The sequence below is a fragment of the Cydia strobilella genome, chromosome 4, assembly GCF_947568885.1.
Source record: "Cydia strobilella chromosome 4, ilCydStro3.1, whole genome shotgun sequence".
Classification (NCBI taxonomy): Eukaryota; Metazoa; Arthropoda; class Insecta; order Lepidoptera; family Tortricidae; genus Cydia; species Cydia strobilella.
This window is the reverse complement of record NC_086044.1, coordinates 10,019,121-10,046,454: the sequence shown is the minus strand read 5'-3', so window position 1 is coordinate 10,046,454 and position 27,334 is coordinate 10,019,121. Positions and strand designations below refer to the sequence as shown.

The window sequence follows — 27,334 nt, the reverse complement described above, 5'->3', positions numbered from 1 at the left end:
CATTATGTTACAAAGTAAATAGGTTTGTATTGGCTCTGAGAAGAGTCGGTCAAACTGTCTCCATTCAAGCAGCGTTAATAGCATATCATGGATACATATCCATACATGGATACATACATTAATGTACATACATTCGATTTTAAGATATGGCATAACAATCTGGGGATACTGCACTGATAACGTATTCATTGTCCAAAAGCGCTGCATTAGAGCCATATTTTCAGTTCATCCTAGAGATTCATGCCGTCCATATTTTATAAAACATAACATTCTTACTTTTCGAAGTCTCTATATTTATGAAGTTTCTGTTTTTGTCCACAAATATAAATAACGCGTAACTAGACCTAAATACGAACATAGATTGCCTAAGCCATATGTAAACTTGTCACTCACTGCAAAAAACGCCTATATTATGTGTATCACAATTTATAACAACTTACCGGATCGTTTTAAAGACATGGATCTTAAACTCAAGTCAAACACATAAATGTGGCTTATAGAAAAATATTTTTACTGTGTTAATGTATATTTAAAATAGTCATAAGTATGTGCAGTATTTAGATAAATATGTAAATATATATGTTGCAAATATATGTACACCTGAAAAGGTAAAGTCTCAGTGTAACTGAACGTGTAATTGTATATTCGACCTGCAATGCAACCTGACTCTTATATACAATAAAAACTTACTTACTTACTTACTAAAACGAATTTTATGTAACACCCCAGTGAAAACCCATTTTCACGAGTAAAACTAGTTTTCCAAACCGCATTTTCACTAGTCGTAACTCGGATTTTTCAAAACTAGTTGTCGCAAAAGTACATTGGTGAAAACTTTTTTTCTTTTTTAGTTTTGACTTTTCGGGAAAACGCATTTTCACGAGGTGAAACTAGTTTTCACGGTAGGTATTCTGGCAGAAATCTGGCGAGAATTAAATGTCCCAAAATTAATACTAAAACGGGATTTAATAGAATGCACTCTATTTTATCATTTTAGCCTGACGTTTTGAACGTTACATTACGTTGGCGGCTACAGGCAAACTCAAATCATATACGTACCTAAATGTCTCAAGTCTTACCTCCTAGATAAAATGTATTTTTTCTTATTGCTACTTTTATATACCTCTTATTAAAAATTTCGTTAAAGAAGTATTTGTAAGAAACGAACCTAAGTGACAAAAACTGACTTTCCATTTTGTGTCGCGTCCAGTCTACAAGTTTCAAATACTATATTAATAATTGTCATAGGCTGTTATCATAACATGAGGTTTTATACCTACTTACTGTTTTTGACGTATTTAGTTTTTCACGTACGAAGTTGTTATTTGTCATTTTGGTGTTTGGTAAATAAAGATGGAAAGAGAGAGTTTCGTAAATATATATATATTATCTTTATGCTTACATAAACCAAATATGGACCGTAATAACTAGATTTATATCAATGTGAGTTGGTGGTGTGAATGAGGGTGAACAATCAGGCAAGTGGCAACCAGTCTACAAAGCCCAAAGCAAAGCAAGACTGGATTCCAAGGTAACTAAGGGACTATAGCAACCCGCCCCGGCTTCGCACGGGTTACACTAATAATAGGCCTTTTCATCTGTGCCAGATGTTTTAAGCAGCATCCCGGTAACGACACTTGCGTTCATGGCTGTGTAGCCCTATGCGGGAGAGGATCCCTCGTCCACACACGCGGCAGGTGTATGCTCCCCCAGGTGGGCGGGGGTTGGAGGCCTGCTCGTGGCGCCCCAAGCGTTTTTCTTTCAAGTAGGTAAACCAGGCATCGTCGTGCTTGGATTGGCCATCATGGACAACACGACGCCACATGGGTCGGTCTTCGGCCAGTTTCTGCCATTGGTTGCATGGGATATTAAAGGCAACCATATCACGCTTGACACAATCTTTAAAGCGCAGCATTGGCCGCCCGACCGGTCTTTTTGCGTCTGCGATCTCTCCTAGCAGGATTTGACGTGGTAAACGAGTCCGTTCCATACGATGCACATGCCCAAGCCACCTCAGTCGTCTCTTCTTTAGTATGGCTGTGATACTAGGGAGCTGCGCCTGGCCTAGAACAGACTCGTTTGTCACGCGATCCTTCCATGTGATGCCAAGTATGCTCCGCAGACAGCGCATGTGAAAGGTGTTCAGCCGGCGTTCTTGTTTTGCGTAAGTTGTCCAGGATTCCGCTCCGTACAGAAGTGTGCTTAGGACACACGCTTGGTAAATAAGCATTTTCGTTTTTACCGTGAGATGATTGTTGTCCCAAGCCCTTGCACGGAGCCTCCCGAACGTAGTGGCTGCTCTGCCGATGCGAGAGTCGATCTCCGCGTCAAGCGAGAGATTGCTCGATACAAGCGAGCCAAGGTAACAAAACTTGCTGACCACCTCGAGAGGCGCGCCGTTAAGCATGATCTTTGGCTGTGCTGAACACCCTTGCGCTAGTATGACGGTTTTCTTGGCATTAATGGACATGGAAAAGAGGTCACAGGCTTTTGAAAATTTGTCCATGATTGTCTGCAGCTGAGACTCACTGTGAGCGACGAAAGCAGCATCGTCAGCGAAGAGAAGGCTGTCTACAAATAAGTCCGCTCTATGGCGTTTGGACTTAAGCCTCGTTAAGTTATACATCTGACCGTCGGATCTTGTGTACAGGTGTATGCCCTGTAGGTCGTCTCCAAAAGCAACCTTCAAGAGTACAGAAAAGAATATTCCGAAGAGAGTAGGTGCCAATACACAACCTTGTCGAACGCCTCGGCGGACGTCGAAGGGAGCAGATGTTTCACCGTTGTGTAGGATTGTGGCTTCCATACCCTCGTGGAATGATTTTACTATCTTCAGGAGCTTTGGAGGGCAACCAATACTGACAAGAACCGAGTATAGCCCCTCTCTGCTCACAGTGTCAAAGGCCTTGTTAAGGTCGACAAAAGCTACGACTACAGGACTCTTTTGCTCCCTACACTTTTCCTGTAACTGTCTAAGCGAAAATATCATATCGACAGTTGACCGTTGGGCCCGAAAGCCGCATTGTGCCTCTGGATATACGCGGTCAGCTAGCTTTTGTAGTTTAGCCAAGGTGGCCCTAGCAAAAGCTTTGCCGACGATGCTAAGCAGGGATATTCCACGGTAATTATTGCAATCACCGCGGTCGCCTTTGCCTTTGTAAAGAGTGACGATATTAGCGTCGCGCATGTCTTGAGGCACGCAGCCCTGTTCCCAACATTTGGTCAGGTTGTTGTGAAGGACGGGAAGGATGCACTTAATCTTGACGATTTCGGTGTACACTTCGTCCTTGCCCGGACTTTTACCGTTTTTAAGCTGTTTGACGGCCAGGTGGAGTTCCTCTATGGTAGGTGCGGAGTCCAACTCGTGCCAAGTATCCAGGACCGGGAGTAGTCCCATAGTTTCTGGTTGAATGTCGACTGGACAGGAGTAGAGCCCGGTGTAATGTTCCACCCATCTTGCCATCTGGCGACTGCTGTTTGTTATGACAGAGCCGTCAGCTTCCTTTAGAGGGGCCGTCTTTTTTATAATAGGGCCAAGAGCTCGCTTAATGCCTTACACCGCCTATGTTTCCTGCGTCTGCACACGTCTGAATTACTTGACAGAGTTCTGTCCAATATGCGTTTGCATAGAAGCGAGAGCTACGCTGGAGTGAGGCTTTCGTCTTTTTGAGCTCTGCCCGTGCAGCATCGCAAGGATTAAGACGGAAGTTTAAGAAAGCCTGCCGTTTTAAGTCAATAAGGGGTAGTAAGTGCTCCTCATTTTCAAGTAACCAGTCGTGTGACTTTGCCTTCTGGTACCCAAAAACTTTCCCTGCGGTGTCTGTGAGAAGGGACTTTATTTTTTCCCATTCGACTTGCGCTGATACGGAACTGTCCCATGCCGATATTTCGTCGCGGACCGTAGCCCCAAACAACTCCAATGCCTCCAAGTCCCGGGTCTTAAAAAGATTGATCTTCCTTCGACCAAGAGGCTTAGACGAATGAATCTTTTTTGGGACTAATCGGACCTTGGTGGAAACAAGACTATGGTCAGTGTCGCAATCGGCGCTATGGAACGTCCGTGTATGGAGCGTTTCCCGCAGGTCCCTCCTTCTGGTAAGAGCAAGGTCTAACTGATGCCAGTGTTTTGAGCGAGGGTGCATCCAGGAGACTTTTCGCATTAATTTTCCTTTGAAAAATGTGTTGGTGACGCACAGCTGATATTTTGAGCAGAACTCCAGCAGTCGTTGTCCGTTGTCGTTTAGCTTACCTATACCATGCGCACCTAGGCAATCGGGCCAGTCAGTATTATCCTGGCCGACCCTAGCGTTAAAGTCGCCCATAATGTGAAGCCTATCGGATGAACGCACCCCGCGAACTAGTTCATCGAGCTGGTCATAAAATCGGTCCTTGGCCTCGGGTTGGGAGTTGAGCGTCGGTGCGTAAGCGGAGATCAAAGTGACGTAGCCGCTTTTCGTATTAAGACGCAAGACCATGATGCGCTCAGACACACCTACAGGTGTCTCTATTGCATCAAGAAGATGATTACGGACCGCAAATCCTACCCCATGCTCCCGTGTTTCCGAAGAACTCTTGCCCTTCCAGTAAAAAGTGTAATTAGCTTCGCGCAAAGAGCCCTCATCTTCAATCCTGGTTTCCTGTAAAGCTGCAATATCGACGTTTAACCTGTTGAGTTCCGCGTCAATATTGTAAGTTTTGCGCAGATCTTGCGCGCAATCAAAGTTTTCGCAGGTGTTCGGAAAACCTGTCCTCATTGTTCGGACATTCCATGTCGCGTAGCGCATGAAGGAAGAATTTTTGTCGCTTTTGAAAGTTTTGTTTCCATTCTGAGCAGGTGGTTGGTGTTACAGCGTCAACGTCCAGCCGTAAAGCTTGTGTCCCGTTCACCCAGACAGGACAAATTAACGCTGAGGCGGATCAGTACCTTATTGGTCGAGGATTGCCCGACTTAAAGCAGGCGGTAACTGATCAGTGGATCTTCGATGGATCCTCCTACTGTAGGGAGTGGCCCCTGGCGCCCGCACATGCGACGCCTATTCGTGCGGACTTATAACCGGTAACTGCCACTCCCCGTGTTGTTTCCCCCCTGCAAGGCAGGTGGGCGAAGTGCCCTCTCCGCGGATGCTGCTGCGCCTGGGACAGACGACTTTATGGCAACACGGGCTTGCCCAGAACCCGCACCACCCTCTCTCTCCTCCCCGACATGTTCCACAGGAATGACAAGTCAGTACGTGTGGTGCCGGTTTGGCCGCAGGTGCCTGGCTTGCGCCTAAACGGTGGCTCCAGATCCGGGTTTATTATTAGTTTTCCTTCTTTTTTGAGACTAGGTGTCAGCGTCTCGGGGCTTAGTGTTTCGTAAGACACACTTCAGCCGTAATCCCTTAGTCGCCTCTTACGACACCCACGAGAAGAAAGGGGGTGGTGCTATTCTCGCCCGACACCACACGGCCACACACTACACTAAACCATAACAAATTATGCACTTAAACCTTCCTCAAGAATCACTATTGATAGGTGAAAACCGCATGAAAATCCGTTCAGTAGTGTTTGTTATCGCGAACATAAGTATGTACACACAAACAGGGGACTTTGTTTTATAAGGTGTAGTAATTATAGGAGTAAACGGCAGTGGAAAGTCATAATCATAGGTGTCTAGAATAATGCTGTCACTGTATTGGTCTCGCTTGATTAGAAGATTTTTTTGTAACTTAATAGCTCTATTAAACCCAATACGTCGTAATTACCCAGTCGTCCACTATCGTGTTAAAACCTGTTCGAAATACCTTTCAGCAATGATAAAAGCTTTATAGCTAATAAGGCCCTGCATTTCATAGTGTTTGAGATATGCCTAAAATTTAATCCGTCATAACTATGCGTACGATATTGGATGGATTACCTACGCACGGGACACTTGCTACCGCAGTTATGACTGCGGGCTTGGCCAATTTATTTTAAATAGATAGTGATTCAAGAGGAAGGTTTATATGTATAATTTGTAAACGTTTTGTGTATATATTAGTTCAACTATCCGTGCGAAGCCGGGGCGGGTCGCTAGTTGATAAATAAATATAAACATGTGTCACTATAGACCAGGATCTCTTGAACTGTGTCGTATGCATAATTAATGAACTATAAGACCGCAGTTTGACTTCTGATCCTTGTAGTGGGGTTCCTATAGGCTCCTAGAAACCCGATGTTGCCAGGCTGAAAAGTGGTGCCGTTACCCCCACCAGCCAGTTTAGCCCACCTCTGTGGGTGCATATGTCGTACATGGCCTGCCCAGTCCCACTTTAGCCTGGCGGTTTTGACCCCAACCTCGACGATGCCTGTTTTGGTGCACAACGTCCACAATCCTTTTCAACCTCATTATAATTGGAAGCATTGTATCTGACAAGTAGAATTTTATTTTATCAATAAAGAATTGAAATTAAAATTAAATAGTTCGCTTAGATCCTCGATGACAGGCATATTATTTTGTTTAATAAAGGTTGTTTTAGTATTGAGAGAGGTCTCCTTTAAGTGGTCCTTAGTGTTTACCCAAGGTAGTCACGTGATGTGTGCAAGAAACGGATGACTAATTTACTGCGAACGGTGCATGACTTGCTAGTGAAATGTACGCTATTATATACTCGTAGACGGCACGGCACTCTGGGTGCGTATTTCTTTTATTGAGTAACGCAACGGAGAACTAAAACGCCTCCCTACTCCTGCAAGACATAACCTTTACCTTACCTCAGTTTGTTGGTTTGTGCCCTATTTTTCAATGGAAGAGCGGTGTCTCCCGACACAAGTATCTTCATACTTAATGGGAGATTCCAGCCATTTATGTTTTGTGTATTATGTGTTAAAACCAAATAAACTATTTTGTATTTGTATTACCTAGAATCTAGATATAGGTATCAAAATGAACTAATATCAGTGAAGTTCTTGGTTGTTATTAAAACTATGATCTACGTTAATGTGAAGCCATGATTTGTGATAAATTGGTCATTAAGTAAATTCTTTAAAAGTGATCCATACACGTTTCGTCTATTTTCTATATTTAAGTACTTTCTACAAAAAAAAATACCACACTGTCGATTGATAGGTATCTATCTACGTTGTGTATCACTACATAGTATAAAACAAAGTCGCTTCCTGCTGTCTGTCTGTCTGCTGTATGCTTAGATCTTTAAAACTACGCAACGGATTTTGATGCGGTTTTCTTTAAATAGATAAAGTGATTCAAGAGGTAGGTTTATATGTATAATACATCAGCATTGCACCCGTGCGAAGCCGGTGGTCGCTAGTAAAGTATAAGTAACTAGTAAGTAATTGGGTACATAATAATGAAAATTACAAATAGTAACCCTTATACAACACATAATAAGACATTAGGAATTATCAGAGTAGGTACTTACATAATATCTTAATTATAAGCCAGTGGTCAAAAAACGGCCCAAATGATTTTGATGATATTTACGGTGAATAATGTCCCTATCTTACTAAGAAAATATCGATTTAGCTATAGTCAGTTTAAAATGTCTACTCGCTAAAACAATCTAAAACTCGCTATACTTAAATACTAACATTTTTTCCAGTTTTCACGTAGGAACGCACAGTAAAGCAAACGCCTGTGGTTTTGATAAAAGCAATTTAGACAAAAGTAAACTTCAATTTTTTAACATGCAGATACGTCTGCGAGCGATACTCCAAATTTTATTATTTTATAGGAAGTGTAACTTTTTCCATTTTTTCCTTTAATATAAAAGTAAACTTGTTGTTCAATTAGATAATAGCTGGATAATATTGGATATAGCGATCTTAAATTGTTACAACTATCCCGAAAATATATGCCAACACAACATGGAAACATGCATCCTATTCATCCAAAGGAAAGATAAACTGAGGTTTATTAAAATCAGAAAGAAAAACCAAACTTAAATCAGTAACGGTTAAAAAGCTCATTTATTACTGGTCAGGCTTTAATACATTTTCCAGTTTTTTTTACCAGAAAAACTTTCGCCCATACTTAAGTAACACCTTTTTAACATTTTGTATATTTGTATTTTAATCGACTAAAAAGGTATACAACATCTGGAAATTAGGTTTGGATAAATGCGTCTACAAATTAGGAACACGTTTACCCAAATTATACTATTTTCTACTTGATGTTGTTAATTACTGTTCTTGGCCCCTTGTATTGATTATACCAAAGATAATATATAGGATAGAGGGTTACTGTCATAGTATATTTTGTAGTCACTGTAAATTTACTGCTATCTATCGACACACGACTAAAACTAAAAAAAAAACAGTATAAAGATACAAATTTTACATGGATAAATGATTTATTTATTTGTATTTATCATTTTTATATAATTTTGACCCATGTTCTTTCACTGATATGTGTTAAAATTGTTCAATAACAAGCGAAATCGTCAACGCCATTTAGCCGAGAATAGGCCAAAGTCGGTAGCGTAATCTATGCGAGAATCAATTTTTCTTGATTTCCAAGGCACTTTTTTCCCTAGACTTTATTCATCTTATACGGAGTTACATAGGTCTTTGATGATACCATCCAAAATACTGTATTATGAACACGTTTCATGAGGTATGAAAAGTCTTATCGTAATTGTTTATAAATTATTTTAAGAAGACTCAGCAATTTGCCCAACTGGGTCGAAGGCGTCTAAATTTCCGTTAAAAAAAAAAAAAAAAAAAAACAAATTATAGTGCAACGAAAAAGTTACTACACGAATTATCTTGGCAAAGAGTTGTAGAAAGCACACAGTAAAACAATATTTCAATACACTTATTAAATATTTCATTATATGGGGTTAAAGACGAGTAAAAAAATATTAAAATAGTAACGCATTTGCCCCGGTTGACCTTACATATAAAAAATATGCTGTTACGTGTTACCTTTCGGAAGGTGCATTTTCTCTGTCTTTGCTGTTTTCATCGGCCATAATTGAGACTTTTCTTTTGTTGTCCGGGTTTGAAGTGTGTGGATTAGTCACGAGAGACGGCCGCAGCGGCAGTGGGGCTGCCTGCTGTTTTGGGCGCTCGGACACCGGCGGGGGAGGGTTGGCCTCTTGATTCTGTAGGTCGCTCAGGTCGAATGGATACTCTTTGATAGCAGTCATTCGGATGCTTGTTTTTCGAACCTGGAAGTGACAGTGAAAAAAATATATTGCCACACTTTCGACTACACTTTCGTATTGATTTTATTTTCACAGTAGACCTGGGGATCAATCCCACGGAGATTATGGCGCATTTATTATGAGCAAACCCCGCAACGAAGCTAGCAAAAACGTAGCATATGACTCATATAACCTATCTATAGTTATATAATATCATTGTGGAAAACGGCGAATATATATTTTTGAAATACGGGCAACAGAAATTGGGAATCCAGTGGTATTGACATTCGTTTTCAATTTTATTAGTAGAATTTAAATGCCTAGTAGTGGAGATACATTGAAGCATAGAGTAACTTATACTAGAGCGGTACTGTCATAGAACATTTTGTAACCCCAGTAAATTCACTGCCATCTGTCGACACACTTTAAAACTAAAAATGAAGATTTATAAAAATACGATAAAATGTATTTAAATATAGATAAATGATTTTTTTTATTTGCATTAATTATTTTTATGATTTTGACCCATGTTCTTTCACTGATATGCGTTAAAATTGTTAAATAACAAACGAAACCGTCAACGCCATCTATACGACTGTAGGCCAAAACTAGTAGCGCCCTCTGAGCTCGAATCAAATTTTCTTGATTTTCGAGGCACGTTTTTTCCTTAGACTGTATCCATCTATTACGGAGTTATATCTATCTTTGATTGAAGGAAGCCACAAGAGATCGAAATTTAAAAATCGGCCCCCTGTAATATGTTCATTTCATGTTTAAGTGCATATAAAAAAACCGGTCAAATGCGAGTACGTTTAACTCGCGCACCGAGGCTTCCGTACAAACTTTAAATTTTCTCATGTAACTATAATCACGAAAGACTTGACCAGAATCATAAGGAATAAGCGTAATTGTGTATAGCTCCATCTATCGGCAAATTGGCTAACTAATTTGCGCGACCTATATGTATGTTGGTTTTTCTGTAGTGAACCGATTACAACAAATTTTGTTTAATTTGAAAGAAGCTGGTTTTAGTGTAATCTCATAGATATTGCAACTATAATAAACACCCGCAACGGGGCTTAAATTGCAAATTAAATTACAAAATGTGCTTTGATAATTAAAAAAAAGTAATTAAGATAAGAGGTGTGATATTTTTCCTGTAATATTTATGATAATGTTATTATTGTGTAAAAATTTCATAATATTTGGTTTGTAAACTTCGGAGATAAGGGGGGGGGGGGTGGTATTTTTTTTACAGTTCCCTTCATAAGTATTTTTTTTTTCACTATGAAAAAGAAATAAAAAATTGTTTTGTAATATTCAGTTTGAGCTCTTTCAAATGATATCCCACTCGACCTAGCAACTAGACTTTGAAATTGTGCCCCCTCTTTATATTAGGCATTTTCCATAATTAACAAAAGAAATATTAAAAATTTACACTTTCTATGTGTTTGGATTAGCGTTCTTCATGGCTATTCCAAATTTGAAATCGATAGCTTAAGTAGTTCTCGAGATATTTAGCAATGTGACAGACAGACAGACGGACAGAGTCGCACCATAAGGGTTCCTTTTGTACCTTTTTGGTACGGAACCCTAAAAATTTAAAATCGCAAATAGTGCATGCTTATGCTTTGCTAATATGCTTTAAAAAGTCATAAAAATAAAGTGCTGATTTTTTTAAACAATCCTCGTGATTATTGAGTTAATATGAAGGAAGAAAGGAAGAGTGATTAGAGAGACAATAGCGTTTTGTTTCGTTTTCTGCAAACGATTGTCTTCTTGGCTAGGCCCCCAGGTCTCAATAGAGATGCTGTCTAATCGATTGTTCTGAAAGCTGACATTGACATTTCATGTAGTCTCGATATTGGCATATGGAGATATATTTGGATATGGCGAAGCGAAACTATAAGGGTTCGTAGTTGACTACGGAACCCTGAAAATGCAGTAGTTATGCGCTAATTCCTGGCCTCAATAGAGATGATGTCTAATCGATTGTTCTGAGAGCTGACATTGACATTTCATGAAGTCTCGCGATAAGTTGGCGTCTCGACTGAACCAAGGATTGTAAAACAAGGATGCACCTTAGATTAACGAACTGATGATATTTATACAATGTGTGGCCTGTAATGGAGCAAAAAATTAAATTGTAGGATGTACTCCTCATACTGACCAACATTTGTTCAGCGACTTTTAAAAATAACTTGTGTTTTGATTTTTAATACACTTTAAAGTTTTTTGTATTGCGAATTTTGTTATATTTAAGGTGTGACAGGCAACGTCAATCACAATGATAATGGCGTACATTGAAGATAATATTTATTTTGTATGAAAAATACGAAGTCTAAAGTCTTCATTATTTTTAAAAGTCGCTGAACAAATGTTGGTCAGTTTGAGGAGTATAAGCCTACAGTTTAATTTTTTGCTCCTATTACAGTCCACAACATTGTATAATAGACTGTTTGGTTAATCGCTTGACAAATAAAATTAAAATGTCAGATAGGTTTGGTCTTTAGGTATCTTTTCTCAGACCTCCAAATAATTTTTGTGCCCACCCAACCCATCTGCCATTTTAATTTGGCCCAAGATGGACCAAATACCTACTATGTAAGAATTCTTTATAAGTACATGATGTACTTATGGAGAATTCTAAACTCAGCTCTGTTTTATCTTTTATATTTTATAAGCAATTGTTAAATATCAAATAAAAATAATCATTTATTTGCAAGAATACAGTCAAGTGGATGTTGTGAAATGGGTTTATCAACTGTATTAGTAATAAATTGAATCAGGCGTCGCTTTGCGGAGGAGCGGAAAGACAGGGAAATTTACAAAATTATTATTATTTTACGTTTTAAATAAATAATAACATCCCGGTCTATTAGTAAAAATAAGTTATACTTATTTCTTGCGTATTTTTGAATGTTAAATCATGTTGACCAATGACCAATACCAAACATTAACTACATTTTACGCTATTTTATTACGTTGACTACAATGCAAACACGATTAGTGTGGTCACTAATAATCGTTGAACCGTAAAGCAATATAATTTTAGTTATTGTACAACAGCACTGTAGATTGTGTTATAAACACGTGAACAGCGTTATTCATCACTTTCAGGATAGTTAATATACGACGACCGGTTTGGCCTAGTGGGTTGTGACCCTGCCTGTGAAGCCGATGATCCTGGGTTCAAATCCCGGTAAGGGCATTTATTTGTGTGATGAGCACAGATATTTGTTCCTGAGTCATGGGTGTTTTCTTATGTATTTAAGTATTTATATATTATGTATATCGTTTTCTGAGTACCCATAACACAAGCCGCCTTGGGCTTACCGTGGGACTTACTCAATCTGTGTAAGAATGTCCTATAAAAAAAAAAAAAATTTTTGTGCCCGATAATTCTGCTAAATATATACACGACTGAGAATCAAAATAATTATGCACATACAACACCCACAAGAGCAACTTTGATACGTGAACCGTGAACCTACTTATGATAAATGTGACACGTTTTAAAAAGCTACGAGAGTACATACATTCCGGATTCCTTGTAAATGTATCGTTTCAATCAGGTGTGATAAAAGCCTTCTCGATTTACACACATTCAGTTTCATTCTAAGAAAATTCTCCAAAAAAACCTACCACACGTAAGACACAAAAAACATGTGTAATTATTTTTTATTTGAAAATTGATTTTAGTTAATATATCTGGTTACTATGTAATTTATGAGTACTAATATTTTTACTAGGAACTTATTTGGATATAACATTTTACAATCCTTATATAATCAAATTGTATCAACAGCTGTACCTACGTTTTTGTACATATAAATACTAAGTAAGTTTCTACGATTTCTTAGTATGTAAAAACTTAACAACTAAATTCATTCATCATTTTTGCTGGGTAATTAAATTAACTGATCACGAATTTATTTGTGTTTAGTATATTTTAGGCACACATGCGTATGTAATGCGGATTCTTGATTTGATTTTATTAATCGAATAAGAGAAATATATCATATCGTCAAAAATAACTACGATGGTTGGAGAGAACGAACGAAAACATACGAGTAGCGAATGTGTTTGTCCCACAAAAAATATTTAAATACGATTCATAAATCACCGTGTATGATTATTATTTGTTGTTGTTTATTACGCACCTCATTCCATTTCTACCCATTTTACAAGCATTTTTTCAAATCGATTAGGTGTAAAATGAATCACTACCCGCCGGTGATGCGCGAACGCAGAAGGTTTCAAAAAGCTGCGCGCGCCGCGGCCACACGCGGTGTCTAGTTACAGACACAACTGTCTTGCGACTGAATTCGCATCACGCTTTCAGCCATGAATCCTGAACTGCCTGAAGGCTTTGACTAAGTCATGACACGCCTTGACCGTCTCATAAACAAATAATGTTTTATGTGTCTGCATAATAACGTTGTATATACAAGCTCGCTTATTACTTTTCGGTTTCGACTGATTGGTATACATTCTTTATCTAACAAAATTCGACACTACTGATATAGTACATTTCGATGCTAGTGCGGAAAGTATGTCATTACGAATTAAGAATGACATTTCCGCACGTGTATCGAACGACGTTTTTTAATACAGTTGCGAAAAAATAAGAAAAACAACAAGTAAGGAATTTGAAACTTTTATATTATTAATTCTGTGACATTATTGACATTGACATTATGAAGAGGTGTTTTTTTAGCTTTTATTCGACTAGAATGGATTTTGTTATTATTATTGAACCCACTTCATACAACATTGTACACATTGTATTGTTTTACAAATGTTCCGTTCCAATCAGACAACTTATTAAGAACGGTTTTTCAACGTTAAAAAATAAACGTGTTATAATACTTGTAATGATGAAGAGGTAAGTAATAAAATATGAAATATGCATATTTTTCGTATTCTTACATTTACAGTAGGGTTTTATGTTGATTTCAACGTTTAAAGGAAACTATATTAACACTCATCAATAAGTAGTCATGAATTGGAACAAGTATAAATTTAAAAAAAATGGAAAAGTAAAAAGCACTAGTTCGCGAAAACCAACTTTCCGCACGCTAAACAGCCACGAAAAGTGGCACTTTTTGAGCAACTGTATTAAAAAGTATGTTTTACCAAACTCCTAAAATAATAATAATAAAAGAAATGAACAATGTAAATGGGATTATCGTAAATTTAGAATAATCGCGTTTAACATATATATAGGTATCTATTTTCATTCCTGCCCACACCTATTTTGTACCTAGTGTTTTATTTCATTTCTTTAATAATAAATGATACAGATTGTATACTGCAGCTATCTCTCACATTGGGACAAGACAAGTGTTAGTAGTTAATTATATGTTTAATTATTGGTCTAGTTTATATTCATTTTACGTAGTTAACACACGTTGTGTGTTATTTTCCTCACACAACATGAATGTGCAACGTTAATGTGTTGCTAACTAACTTTGTATTACGTGCTTCTACGACGACCCATCGGTATGATTTGCTTTTGATGATCGATCAAGAAACGTATGGCCATGTAACCAAATCCCGATTCAAAGTGACTTTGAATTTCAAACCCATAACCTAAGTCCCGATTCAAATTCATAATCGCAGTTCCAAATTCATAACTGCAAAAATGAGTAGAAGAAAAGCAAAACGTTCAATACAATACATGTAAGGTTTTTAGAATTAATATAAGGGCCTGTTTACACATTCATTACTAAGTGCTTAGTTTGAGTTTATAGGTACCATTGGCTACTTGCGTTTATTAGCAAGTGTATAAACTCGCTCTAAACACTAATCAATCAGTAATCAATGTATTAACAGGCCACTAGAAAGAATTATGTAGATATTGAAGCATAATTAAAATAAACGTTAAATACTTATTAAGCGCTGCACGTTTTAGCCATAAACATAAATTAAAAAATAAAATTATGCTATTATTAAAGTAATAAGTATACTAAAGGGAAGGAAAGAGGTTGCGATCCTCGCTCTGGATGGTATCTGGTCCAACAGATCTCCTTGGCAATTCAACGGGGAAACGCCAATTTTTGGGGACTTTTGGGCCAGCTACGGTCCGGAGGGGGAGGCTTGGCTTAGTTTAATTTTGTGTGTTGCGGATTATATCATTTGTTAGTAGGTGACAAAGCCTGTAGGTGATTTGTTTTTGTAAGCACTTGACGAAGCCTGCATTGCTCACGAACTAAAGACTGTACACGATAAAACCCGGCCACGCATGATATGGTTAATCTTTTAAAAGAATGTGCATTTTCAAGCACCACTTTTTTTTCATAATTTGTAGTAATTAACTTCACAATAGAATTACAAACACATATAACATTAGGTTGTCTGTGACTTTGAGCATTATATATGTATTCCACAAGTACCTACATTTTTTTGTCCACGGTCTTCTGACAGTCTTTACCAAATTCTCCTGTTAATAACATTTTATTATTTTTAATTAGATAAGCCAAATTATACCTTATTAAATTATCTTTTCACAATAGCTAACATATTTCTAATTGTATTCAGATTGAGATAGTTCTGTGTTTTAACTTTGGTGAATTCGACTTTTTGACAAAAAACTGCCTCCCATACAAAAACGATTTTCAGTGCTTGGAGTAGAACGTCTTCCTGACTACCTCAAGTAGCAAAGAGTTTCAAAAAGTATTTTTTTTGTAAGACGACATCTTAATGTGCATAAAACAGCTTGTAGAAATATAAACACAATTGTGGCTTTGTATATAGCAGGAAGCGAGTGAACATTGTCAAAAAACCCTGGACAAAAAATTCAAAATATGATGGAATATATTCGACGAAAACTCACACACACGCATACATTGTAATATGATTGTATTTAAATTATATAGTACTATATACACAGATTATTAAAATAAAAGAACTGTTTGAATGTCCAATCGGTAAAAATATATACCTGATCTGATTTTATCGTGTTATCGTGTAATACAGTCTTTATGAATGGACTTGATTTTTAAGCATGTTTTAAGATAACTGGCCAAACTATTTCTAAATGTCACATCCACTATCACTTAATTACTGAACCAGTATTATAATTTATATTCTAATAACAATGCATTTACCGAAGTCCGAAAACGAAAACAGTTAAACACTCAGAATACTCAGATCACCATAAGCTTGGTTTAGTCCAAAATCTCAAAGTACTGTGCAACGACAGCTTATAAGTTGTTTCTTTTAACGATCGGCATTAAATTGTAAAAGTAAATGTATGAAGCTATTGACAGAAGTGTTTGTTGTGTAGCACTCCAGTAATTTATTTGCTTAAGTGGTCTCATCACAGTCATGTGATCGCTCACGAGGATCCGACTACGAGTCCCATCGGCTGCGTTGTGTACATGCGCCCGCGCCGTCAATCGGCCGCGCCACGCTTATCGCTCCAAAACGACATTAATTGGATTGCACACCCGAAGCTAGTTGTGACCGTTTACTTGTTGTGACACTCCAATTTAAACGTAAAAGGATAATGGCCTCCACAAAAGAACAAGTATCGGAACTCGAATACCTTGTTATCTCTTAAGAATTTATGAATAGAAATGTATTAAAGCTAAAACATCTTTTTAGGGTTCCGTAGTCAACTAGGAACCCAAGAAAACTAAAAAAAATAGGGTACCCAACAAATTGATTTTTTGGATGTTTTTTTTTTGCTTTAATCCAATGGTGTGGGGTATAGTTGGATAGGTCTTTCAAAACGAATGAGTGTCTTTAAAGAACATTTTTAGATAAAGTGAATATTTTCGGAAATCATCGCTTCGAAAGAAAAAAAAAATGTCCCCTTCCCCGTCTAACTTTTGAATCACGGGTCTAGAAAAATATGAAAAAATCGTAAAATAAAAGCTAAATAAATACTTTCAATAAAAACTATAGCTAACATCGGTCCAGTCGGTTTTGAGTTAAATAATTTAGTTTTATGTCGGACGGTATGCACACATCTGTCTCATTGACTTGACGAAAAATTTGTAAGACCCAGGCAATGTTTTTTTTGTAATAACCGTAGGCATAGATAGCTGTTTACCTACCTACCTATCAATTCTACCTACCTATAAACGGGCTGAAAATGTTACAATGTTCTCAAGTTAAAGAACTACAAAATAACATTAACTCAGTTATTGTAAAGGATGACTCACGTTAGACCGGGCCGGGTCCGGGCCGGAGCTTCCGGCGCTTATTTTCTATGACAGGTGGCAGATGATCACGTGATGCTTTCCATGGAAAACGAAGCGCTGGAAGCTCCGGGCCGGACCCGGCCCAGTCTAACGTGAGTCATCCTTAACCTGATGGCGGCACATTGTTTTTAATTACAATATTTAGCCGCCAATGAAAGAATATATGTATCACTTTACATAATAACATTACCTACTTCAACCGTACATTTAGTTAATGGTTCTAGGAGAATGCTAACCATTACTTACTTATGAGTACCATGTGTGTCTTCTTTGTTGTACATGTGCATGCTTTTATTTTACTAACTATGCAACAGTAGGATTATTATTTATTAAAAAAAACACTTTACACATCAATGTGTTTATAGTCTGTTAAACAACTTTGTCAGTAGAAAAAGGCACAAAAGTCAAATTTTCTATGGGACGATAACGCTTTGCGCCTACATTTTTTAAATTTGCCGCTTTTTTCTACTGACAAAAATGGCTTGACATACAACATGGCTTGACATATACTTCCCTTCCCGATCTACCTATCGAGTACCTATACCTACAGTGTATGGAATCATACATTTTACTAGTTGGGAGAAGTCTCATAAACATGAACACGGAGGGTTCCGAAACTAAATACTTAAAACTGCCTATGCTACGAGCAGCAGGGAATACACGAGCCTTTAGCTAGCAAACTTGCATATAAGCGTGACGCGTGGCAATTGTTGGTGAGCGCATGCACATTTTTTTGGTTGGTTTTGTGTTCGTTATACTACATCTTCTTGTCGCATTTCTCAAAGCAGACATGTACAGTCTTGCTTCGTAGTTTTCAATCTTTGTCTTTTTAGTGTGCAGTCGGGTTTTTTTGTTTTTTTATAATAATTAATTTTTAGTAGCTATAATTTACGATACTATTTTAATTCATTTCGAATGTTTTCCATTGATACAAAGACGCAAATTGCATGCAAGTTTACTTGCAAATGTGAATACTGTGTGTGTGCCAGTTGCTTGAAGCATTGCTTCCACATGCCGTTTACTAGTATGCACGTTACAGCTCCATTTTACAGGCATGTGTATTCCCGCCAAAGCTATTATCTCAGCTCAGCTAGTACTTCGGAGCCCAGGGGCCGATACTCCCGATCACCAATCATATTTATTCGTAGGTACTATTGTAATTCATAATTTTGTGATAACAATTAAAATAATTCTCCTTATTCCCAGATTGCAGTTTGGATCGATGAAATTCTGTCGGAGTCTGATCGAAATAAAGGCCAAGGTTAGTGTTGACTTTATTATGTTATACGTTTGTTAGTGTCAGTAAGTCAAGTGTTTGTAAGTATCAGTATTTTTCAGATTCGTATTTAACGTAACTTTCAGGGGCAATCCGAGCGAAATTATATAAGTATCTATAAGTATGAAACCCAAACATGGCGGTATTATTTTGTTTTTTATTCAAAAAGAGTTGTTAAACAATGGACAAGGTTGTTTATATTACTCCGACCGGAAAACTTCTTGAATTCATTAACGATGAACTTGCTTCTAAACCCAAGGTCGACTTGAATTGAAGTGTACACTGACTAGGATTAGGAAGTCTGGATACACTAAAAATAAGTTTTAATAACTTGTGAAAGTAACTAAAAACAAACAAAAACAACAAACAACTTACTTTTTACCTTTTTTCTTATTAAAAGTCAGTTACCTATTATCAGCCTGTTATAGTTTATTTATGAACGGAAATGGGGTTTAGACGAGCTTTCCTAACGTTTTAATAAATTATGGTTGACATTTAATGATTTTGGAGAAAGTACAGTCAGCGACAAAATTTACAAATTTGGTTAAAAAAAAATTCACCACACCAGCTGGTAAAGGCTCTCTTGATTGTTTAAAAACTGATAAGAAAGTTTCATTTTATCCACATGTGAGGCAAAGTAATCAAATGCAAATTTTGCAAGTTGTTTGCTGGTAGAATTTACTTTTAAATGATGATTTTGAATGATAAATACCTAATAACATTTATTTTGGGTCAATTGCTTTGATTTTGTTTCATATTTTACAGATGGTATTTTCATTGTCTTGGTGTGGTGAAAATTTTTGTGTTTCACTCGGTGGCAAAATTTGTTCTATCCCTCGTGCCTTGAAACCCTCGTAACGCTCAAGATTCCAATTTTGGATTCTTTCGCTGGCTCGGGTATCAATATGGTTAAACAACAACTTTGCCCCATTGTAAAACAAATAACTATTGGAATTTTTAGGGTTCCGTACCTCAAAAGGAAAAAACGGAACCTTTATAGGATCACTCGTGCATCTGTCTGTCTGTCTGTTGAAAAAGCTCGTTATGTAAATAGTTTAGAAGTTATTTAATAAAATACCCAAAAAATGAATATTCCCCCTCCCCTTTATCTCCGAAACTAATGGGACAAAAATTTTGAAAAAAATATACAAAATTGCTCTTTACCATAGATCACAGGAAAAAATATTAGAAATCTGCAGAAGACAGGATAAAGAAGTCGAACGACGGATCAAAAACTCATGGAGAAGCTATTGGTGTATGAAGGAGCTGATAAAGGGCGACCTTCCGTTAACCTTGAGAGGATATATTAGCTGAGCCCCTTCTCAGATTTTAGGTAAATATCTCCGTCGCGCTGACGGGGACGGCTCCTAAAATTAGTGCGATAAGAACAACTGCAGCTTAGGCGAAAAATCCTGCGTAAAAATCTCAGAAATCGAGGTTTTGTTCTCGTCATTTTCCTCCTCCAAAACTTAACCAATCGTAACGAATTTCTGGTAACGGAAGGAGAAAGAAATTATCTGTGTCTGACCGCTTTGATTTATGCGTTTATTTCTACCGATTTTGTATGTTAGGCGCCTGTTTACAGCGCATTATTTGGCCCTTGCTAGCGCTATTTAAAGTAACCTAGTTCTTATAAAAACAAGAATATCAAAAAATCAAAATGTACAGACAGATACTGGTAATTGAACTCGTATGAAAATTACTCATTTAGGGCCAAAATTCTGAGGAAAATGTCGAGAACGTTTGTGTGGAAAAATGGCCACTAATAATGTATCCTCCTAAAGCGGAAACTCGTCGACATGTGCATTCTGCCTGTCCTAACCTATGGTGCACAAATGTGGTCACTGGTCACTCACCGAGGCGCACAAGGCCATATTGAAGGTTTGCCAAAGAGCTATGGAGCGCAGCATGCTAGGAGTAAAACGGATTGACCGAGTCCGCAACTCTACGCTGCGCTCAAAAACGCGCATTACTGATGTTGGAGCTAAGACTGCCAAGCTGAAATGGGACTGGGCCGGCCATGTCTGCCACATGCACCCACAGAGGTGGGCAAAAATAGCCACGGTGTGGGTACAACAAGATGGGCGAGGATCTGGCAGGCCCAGGCGGCGATGGTGGGATGACCTGGACACATATCTCAACACCTGGCCAGAGATTAAAACCGAGACGGATGAAGATCGAGGAGGGAGGCCTTTGCACAGCAGTGGGACACCATATAGGCTAGTAATATAATATATAGTATGAAAATAAGTTGAATTTGTCACATGCTCTTTTTTCACGCCAATCAGTTCTATTAGGCTTAAGGGCCAAAACACTGTATGGATACATCACAATTTCCCTACCTAAATGCCTAGAAATACCTATCGAAAAACGAACATTTTTTATATTCCATACATTTCTGTCATTCAGCCCTATCTGTTCAGTTTTCCGACTTCTCTAATGCTCTCAATTTAATGTCTTCATACAGTGTTATCATCCTTAACTCTTACAGAAATTATTGGCCTAAAAAGAGCGTATAGAATAAACTATGTATTATATATTTTTCTTTGAGGGTCTGTAAGCTAATAGTTTTGCTGACTGAACATTTTAATTAGTGTACCTTATAATTTGGCTATGTATGTTGCTTTGGATACGCATTCTTTTGGCAGAATGGACGTACAAAGCGTTTCCACGTTTGCACGACAAAATATAAAATAATGTTATTTATCGCCTACTCATTCGCCATTAGGTCTCATTAGTATTTCTTTTAGGTACTAATTGTTTCATCAATACTTTCAAACGTGATATTAACACCTAAGCATTAATTGCTGTCGTTATTAGTCGTGTGTTATGAACAACGTACTAATGTAACATTTAGTCGTTCAGCACGGCGTTAATATCTTTCAGCCGTGGCCGTCAATAAACAATAGCGCATATTTGTGGGAGTAAATAAGCTTTAAAATCGATAGGGTGTATGTCTAATGCAAGTAGTTTTTAACATTCGACCAATTGATCCCAGGTATTGATGCGCTGGAGCCATCATAAAGTCATTCGTGCGCCCAGCATCTAACTGCGTCGTCACGAGATTTTCATGTCAACATTGTCTGTGGATACAAGGTGTTACTGGATCTTACTTAAAAATGTTAAAAATTTGCTATAGTATATACACCGTACCGGTATGTATTTCTAGTCAGAAAATATACTAAATGCGTTAAAATCATAATATTATCTAAGGTGAAGCCGAAGAAACAATATGTCAAACTGTACTGATACCCGTGGTAACTCCAGGCTTAACCGGTTAACCCGGGTTAGTGGAATGGTGCAAGTGCATTTATCTTTTTGTTAAGTATTTTATATTTGCTTCAAAAAGTGTTGTAAAATTGGATTCAGTTTTAATTTGAAAGCAAAGTATATTTTGCATAAAAATGCTTTTCATTTGAGTACTTTCACAAGCATTAAGCTTATAAGTATAAGTTTTTTATTTTCAGTCAATTACAAGAATATTCTTGTTCAGCTCTAGGGAGGTATATATAGGGGCTGTAGCTTTTAGAGGGACGGTTTTTGGTCTAGCAGTATTCTAGAAATCGATTAGGCGTGATAAATAAATACATGCTCATGCTCGAAAAACATTACCCTCCTCCTCCTTCTTTCTTAAAAATACGTTTCCAGTAAAAATAGTATAAAATGGTATTTTTACCCGACTGAATCAGAAAGAGGGTAATGTTTTTCGAGCGTGGGTATGTATTTAAGTTCATTTATTTGGCACGCCCTACAGCCCAAACGGCTGGACGGTTTTTGACATGAGGTGTGGTTAAATTTGTTAGAATTATGGTAGTGACATAGGCTATATACATTTTGAAAGCGCGCCCGCTAATGAAAAAAAGGAGGGGGGGATTGTGTGTTTTTCTTACTATAGCAATATGGGTACCAAATAAAAGCTAGTGAAAAGACCATTTCAAAAATATATGTAAACAGTCTGGTTTTCTGTTTGTTTTAATAATAGTTGCAGTTTAATGTAACAGCAAATTATCCTTTTTTTAATGTACTTTTCTTATTTTTCTGGTTAATTATTTTTTAACATAAAGAGAGACACACATGTTTTTAACATATAGAGGATATTTACAGTCACTTGGTATATATTTTGGTTTGATTCATTCAGTCATTTTCAATTTAGAGCAGTTCAAAGTCAACTGTGGGTTGAAAAATTTTTGATCGTTTTCTAATAATTTGTTAGACTTTCGCGCTTGTCATCTCATATATTTGTGTTCAGGACATCACACTGAATGCACTGATACCAAATATACCCATGTCTGCGACGACATGAGCGTAAAGTAACCTAAAGCCTGTTCCGGCAAGCTACTGTTTAGAGTGTATAACGATAACGGCTGTTACTCACATTATACGGTGTACCAGTATCTAGTCTAGAGGCACCCGCGCGGTCCATGCTAAACAGTACTTACCTGGTGGACCAAATACTGTAACAGTATGTTATGTTAAATATGTTACGTACTTACCAAAGATAGATATAACTCCGTAATAGATGGATACAGTCTAAGGAAAAAACGTGCCTCGAAAATCCACGAAAATTTGATTCTCGATCAGAGGGCGCCACTAGTTTTGGCCTACACTCGTATAGAGGGCGTTGACGGTTTCGTTTGTTATTTATAATTTTAACGCATATCAGTGAAAGAACATGGGTCAAAATCATAAAAATAATTAATGCAAATAAAAAAAATCATTTATCCATATTTAAATACATTTTATCGTATTTTTATAAATATTTATTTTTAGTTTTAAAGTGTCTCGACAGATGGCAGTGAATTTACAAAATTTACTATGACAGTACCGCTCTAGTATAAGTTACTCTATGGTACTTACGAACTCATTTTAAGCAGTCGGTTTTTGATTAAAAAAGTCATTTATTGTCGCAGTATATATTAAAAAAAAACAGTAGTAGGTACAAGCTTAAATTACAGCAGTATCAAGCGTAATTACAGTAGTATTAAGCGAATTTATCTATGCGAATTCATCGATTAATTTACTATAAACAATAATCCATCGATTAATTTACTATAAACATTGTTATTATTCGTATCGCTTTATAGTTAATATGAACGCCTCACTACAGGCGAATCAATGTTACACGCACACGTGTTTAGCACAGTTATCACGAGTCTTGAGAATTCCTGTTGGTTCTTCGTATAATAAATAAATATTAGAGGACATCTTACACAGATCAACCTAGCCCCAAAGTAAGCAAAGCTTGTACTGTCTATAGACAATTATATACCTATATACATAGAAAACAACCATGACTCAGGAACAAATATTGGTGTTCATCACACAAATAAATGCTCTTACCGGGATTCGAACACAGGACCATTGGCTTCACAGGCAGGGTCATTATACCCACTAGGCCAGACCGGTCGATAATATATCACAACTTTCACAAGTGGAGCACTCGGAAGCAAATTTGATTATTTTTCGAGCTTTACCAACGTGACTAACTGTGACTACTTCATTAAAGAGACCGAGTTGAACAAACATTTTGTTTTCACAAGTTTGTACTTCCGATGGTTTCTTACATCAAAATACAGCAATATTTAAAAATTCAGTTTAAACTTGTAAGCGCGATCACGGTAATGAAACTAATGAAGTATTCGAAAAGCTCTAACAATAACCTGATTTATATAATAGCCGGGATACTCTTATAGGCTAATAAAATAATAATAATAATAGGTGCCATTTTATACTTACGTATACTTTATTGTGTGGTTCTAATAATTTTAATAAAATCTACAGTTTTTAGGGTTCCGTACCCAAAGGGTAAAAACGGGACCCTATTTCTACAGAGTCCCCTCTCCGTCTGTCCGTCTGTCACCAGGCTGTATCTCATTAACCGTGATAGCTAGAGAGTTGAAATTTTCACAGATGATGTATTTCAGTTGCCGCCATAACAACAAATACTAAAAAGTACGGAACCCTCGGTGCGCGAGTCCGACTCGCACTTGGCCGGTTTTTTTATATTAGTCTTTGCCAGATTAGTTAATTGAAAAGCTGGTCGCAGAATAGGGCAACTATGTCACAGTACAGTATTAGTAAAACAATATGTCGAATATAACTATGTCTGCAGAAAGATACAAAATTTGTCCTTATATAGGTATACCTATGTAAATTAACGCGTTTTAATTCAGTTACAAAAATCATAAAAATACGCGATAAAGATAGTCTAAAAAAAGCTAATGCCTTTTTCAAGTAAAACAGATCTGCATTATTTACCAGATTAATAAACGAGTACGCTGAACCTACTATGTACGCACATGCGGCACATGTGATTACACATACGATACGACATACGTATTATAAGTAAACGCTAAGGTATTAATACTGTGTTTAACTATATACAAAATAATGTTTACAATTGAACTACATCACAATCAATGTTTTATGGATAGCACGTCAAATGTAACTGATGTATGCGTGTTACATAAATATGCCGAACATAGAAAACACATACAGAAAATGTATACAAGCGTCAAAGTAAACAAAACAAAACTGACCATTATGCAAGCACGTAGTTTTCTTCCTTATATAGTCACTGTCACTAGTAGAACTGTGGCCACTCTAAGTGGCTTTCTTTGTCGTGCGTGTGCTACTGTTGTTATATTGATAATAACTATGATACTAAAAGGATAGTGTGCTGCACTGGCCGGCGCGACGTCCCTGCGTAAGTGGCACCTACTCAACGTCACGCGTAGCCTGGTGACTATGACAATGTCAATTAGAATACGACATCTCAGAACTGTAAATTATCGTGAGTACTTCTAATCAATACCGCAAACATGTGATTAACACACTGCCGAACATGGGTTAAAAATACATTGAGAAAATGAAGGAGAATGAGAAAGGCGACTGGGGGCTCGCATAACAAAGAAGAACAAGTACAACCGCTATTTAGGTTTTTTGTTTTATTTAGAGGAGAGACATGTTTGAGCCACCAGTAGAATTGGCCTTCAGTATGCAAGTCCTGTTTATCTACTTAGGATGCGTGAGGCGCTATTATAATTTTCCTCTCTAATTAATATTCCTGTACCGTGCTGATGTCACAGTCGCAGTGACGTTTTCAAGGCGATTAGAAATGTTAATACTTACGGATAATATTTTACAGTATAATATCAATAATCGTAAAATTTAATATTCGAATTAGTATTTTTTATTGTATAAGTAAATCATTGATAAGCACTGTCAATTAAGTTGTTTAGATTTCGATATCGTTTTTGTTATCGTTTGAACTTTTTTAAGGATTTACAGGGTGGCTAAAAAATAAGTGCATTCCCATTGCCAGGGAGGTTTTGGGATTATACTGAGCAACTTTTACTATGGGACCAACCACGAAATATACAGCTACGCGGGGCTCCGTCGACTCAGGGTAAGAAGGAAATGTTCTCGGAAATATTGAGTTTCAAAGTACTGCCATTAGGCTTTTTATACGTAGCTATTTTGAGCACTAGACATATTAACTTCCAAAGTATTGTCATTAGGCATTTGGTACAAAGAAAATGAGATCGTTCGATTAAAACTGTATTAGGAGATGCATCTTTAGGAATTTCGTACTTTGGATATTTGATTTTAGAAATTATGTTACATACCCAATACATATGTACGGGTGAATCAACTTTTTCATGTCACTCGTTGCCATGGTTACGGTCTCCTGGTCAATTTTAAAATCCTGGTTTTATAGTATTTAAGGTGCCGTAGATTCAGAGAGCGGAGTTTAAAATAAAAATTCAATCTTGAGGATTCTCTTTTCATCGATTCGAATCCTGATTTATTGACTTTCACTTGATAGAAAAAATCACGAACATAGGTTAAAAAACGCGCAATTTGTAACAATTTACGCTCAAAAGCTGTAGTAGATCGTTAACCAAGGGTTGAAAGGCAACCACTTCTGTCGAGGTAGTTTCGAGTTAGTTCGACACGGAAATGGTGCCTACAGCTAAACACTACTTTTCATATCGAATGCGAGGAAACTAAACAAGACAAGGCAGGTTTGCAAAATAAATTAAAAAAATGTAAAAATTTAATGAATAAAATAAGTAATTTTTATCTTATTTTTTATTTCATTTTCATGTATACAGTAACTTTAAAAACCCATTTAATATCGTAATAAAGTTTAGCTGTGGTTGTACAAGATTCTATCTTATAATACATTTTTGGTGTATTCCTTTTGGTTCCCGCCTTATGAAATCGATTAAATAAATCGAGTAAAATTAGAACAATTACCAATTGTTCCAGGCGGAGAAATAAAGACAATATTTTTCAATTTTGTTTCCACCCAGTTGCTCGTGGGACGGTGAGGCACAGGATTACACCACTTTTCTGCACTAGAGCAGAAACGTATAACTTTCTGCATAGTTTTTAGAACAACAACGACCCACTTTCAGAGCATGAGATATGAAAAAAAGATGACACGCTTCTAAAAATGCGCAATTTTATTTTTGAGGGAACACATCGATTACTTTTTTTGTTAAAACTTACAACAAATTAAAATTTAAAAACATGATATCCGCGGTCCCTAGCATTAGCACGCGCATCCGTCTCGCTCACGCTAACGCTCAGTGTAAAAATGTAGATCGAAAAGTTGATTGGCCCAAGTGCGTACTTTTCTATTCATCTACTTATTTGTTTTTTTCCAAATATATCTTGTGAGACTAGTGATAAATGCGGAGGTCATCAAAACC

General features: G+C 37.1%; 1 protein-coding gene across 3 annotated transcripts in view; it reads right to left on the bottom strand.

Moving 5' to 3' along the window:
- Window positions 1-27,334, bottom strand: part of LOC134740963 (sodium/hydrogen exchanger 9B2-like) — a 72,632-nt gene that overhangs the window by 34,973 nt on the left and 10,325 nt on the right. For 2 of the 3 annotated variants that reach the window (XM_063673638.1, XM_063673639.1), the window contains exon 2: window positions 8,905-9,149. In XM_063673638.1, coding sequence (XP_063529708.1) covers window positions 8,905-9,149 — 245 coding nt within the window. Of the gene's footprint in view, window positions 1-8,904; window positions 9,150-13,288; window positions 13,311-27,334 lie in introns of those variants that run through there. The other variant, XM_063673640.1, reaches the window with a different exon arrangement.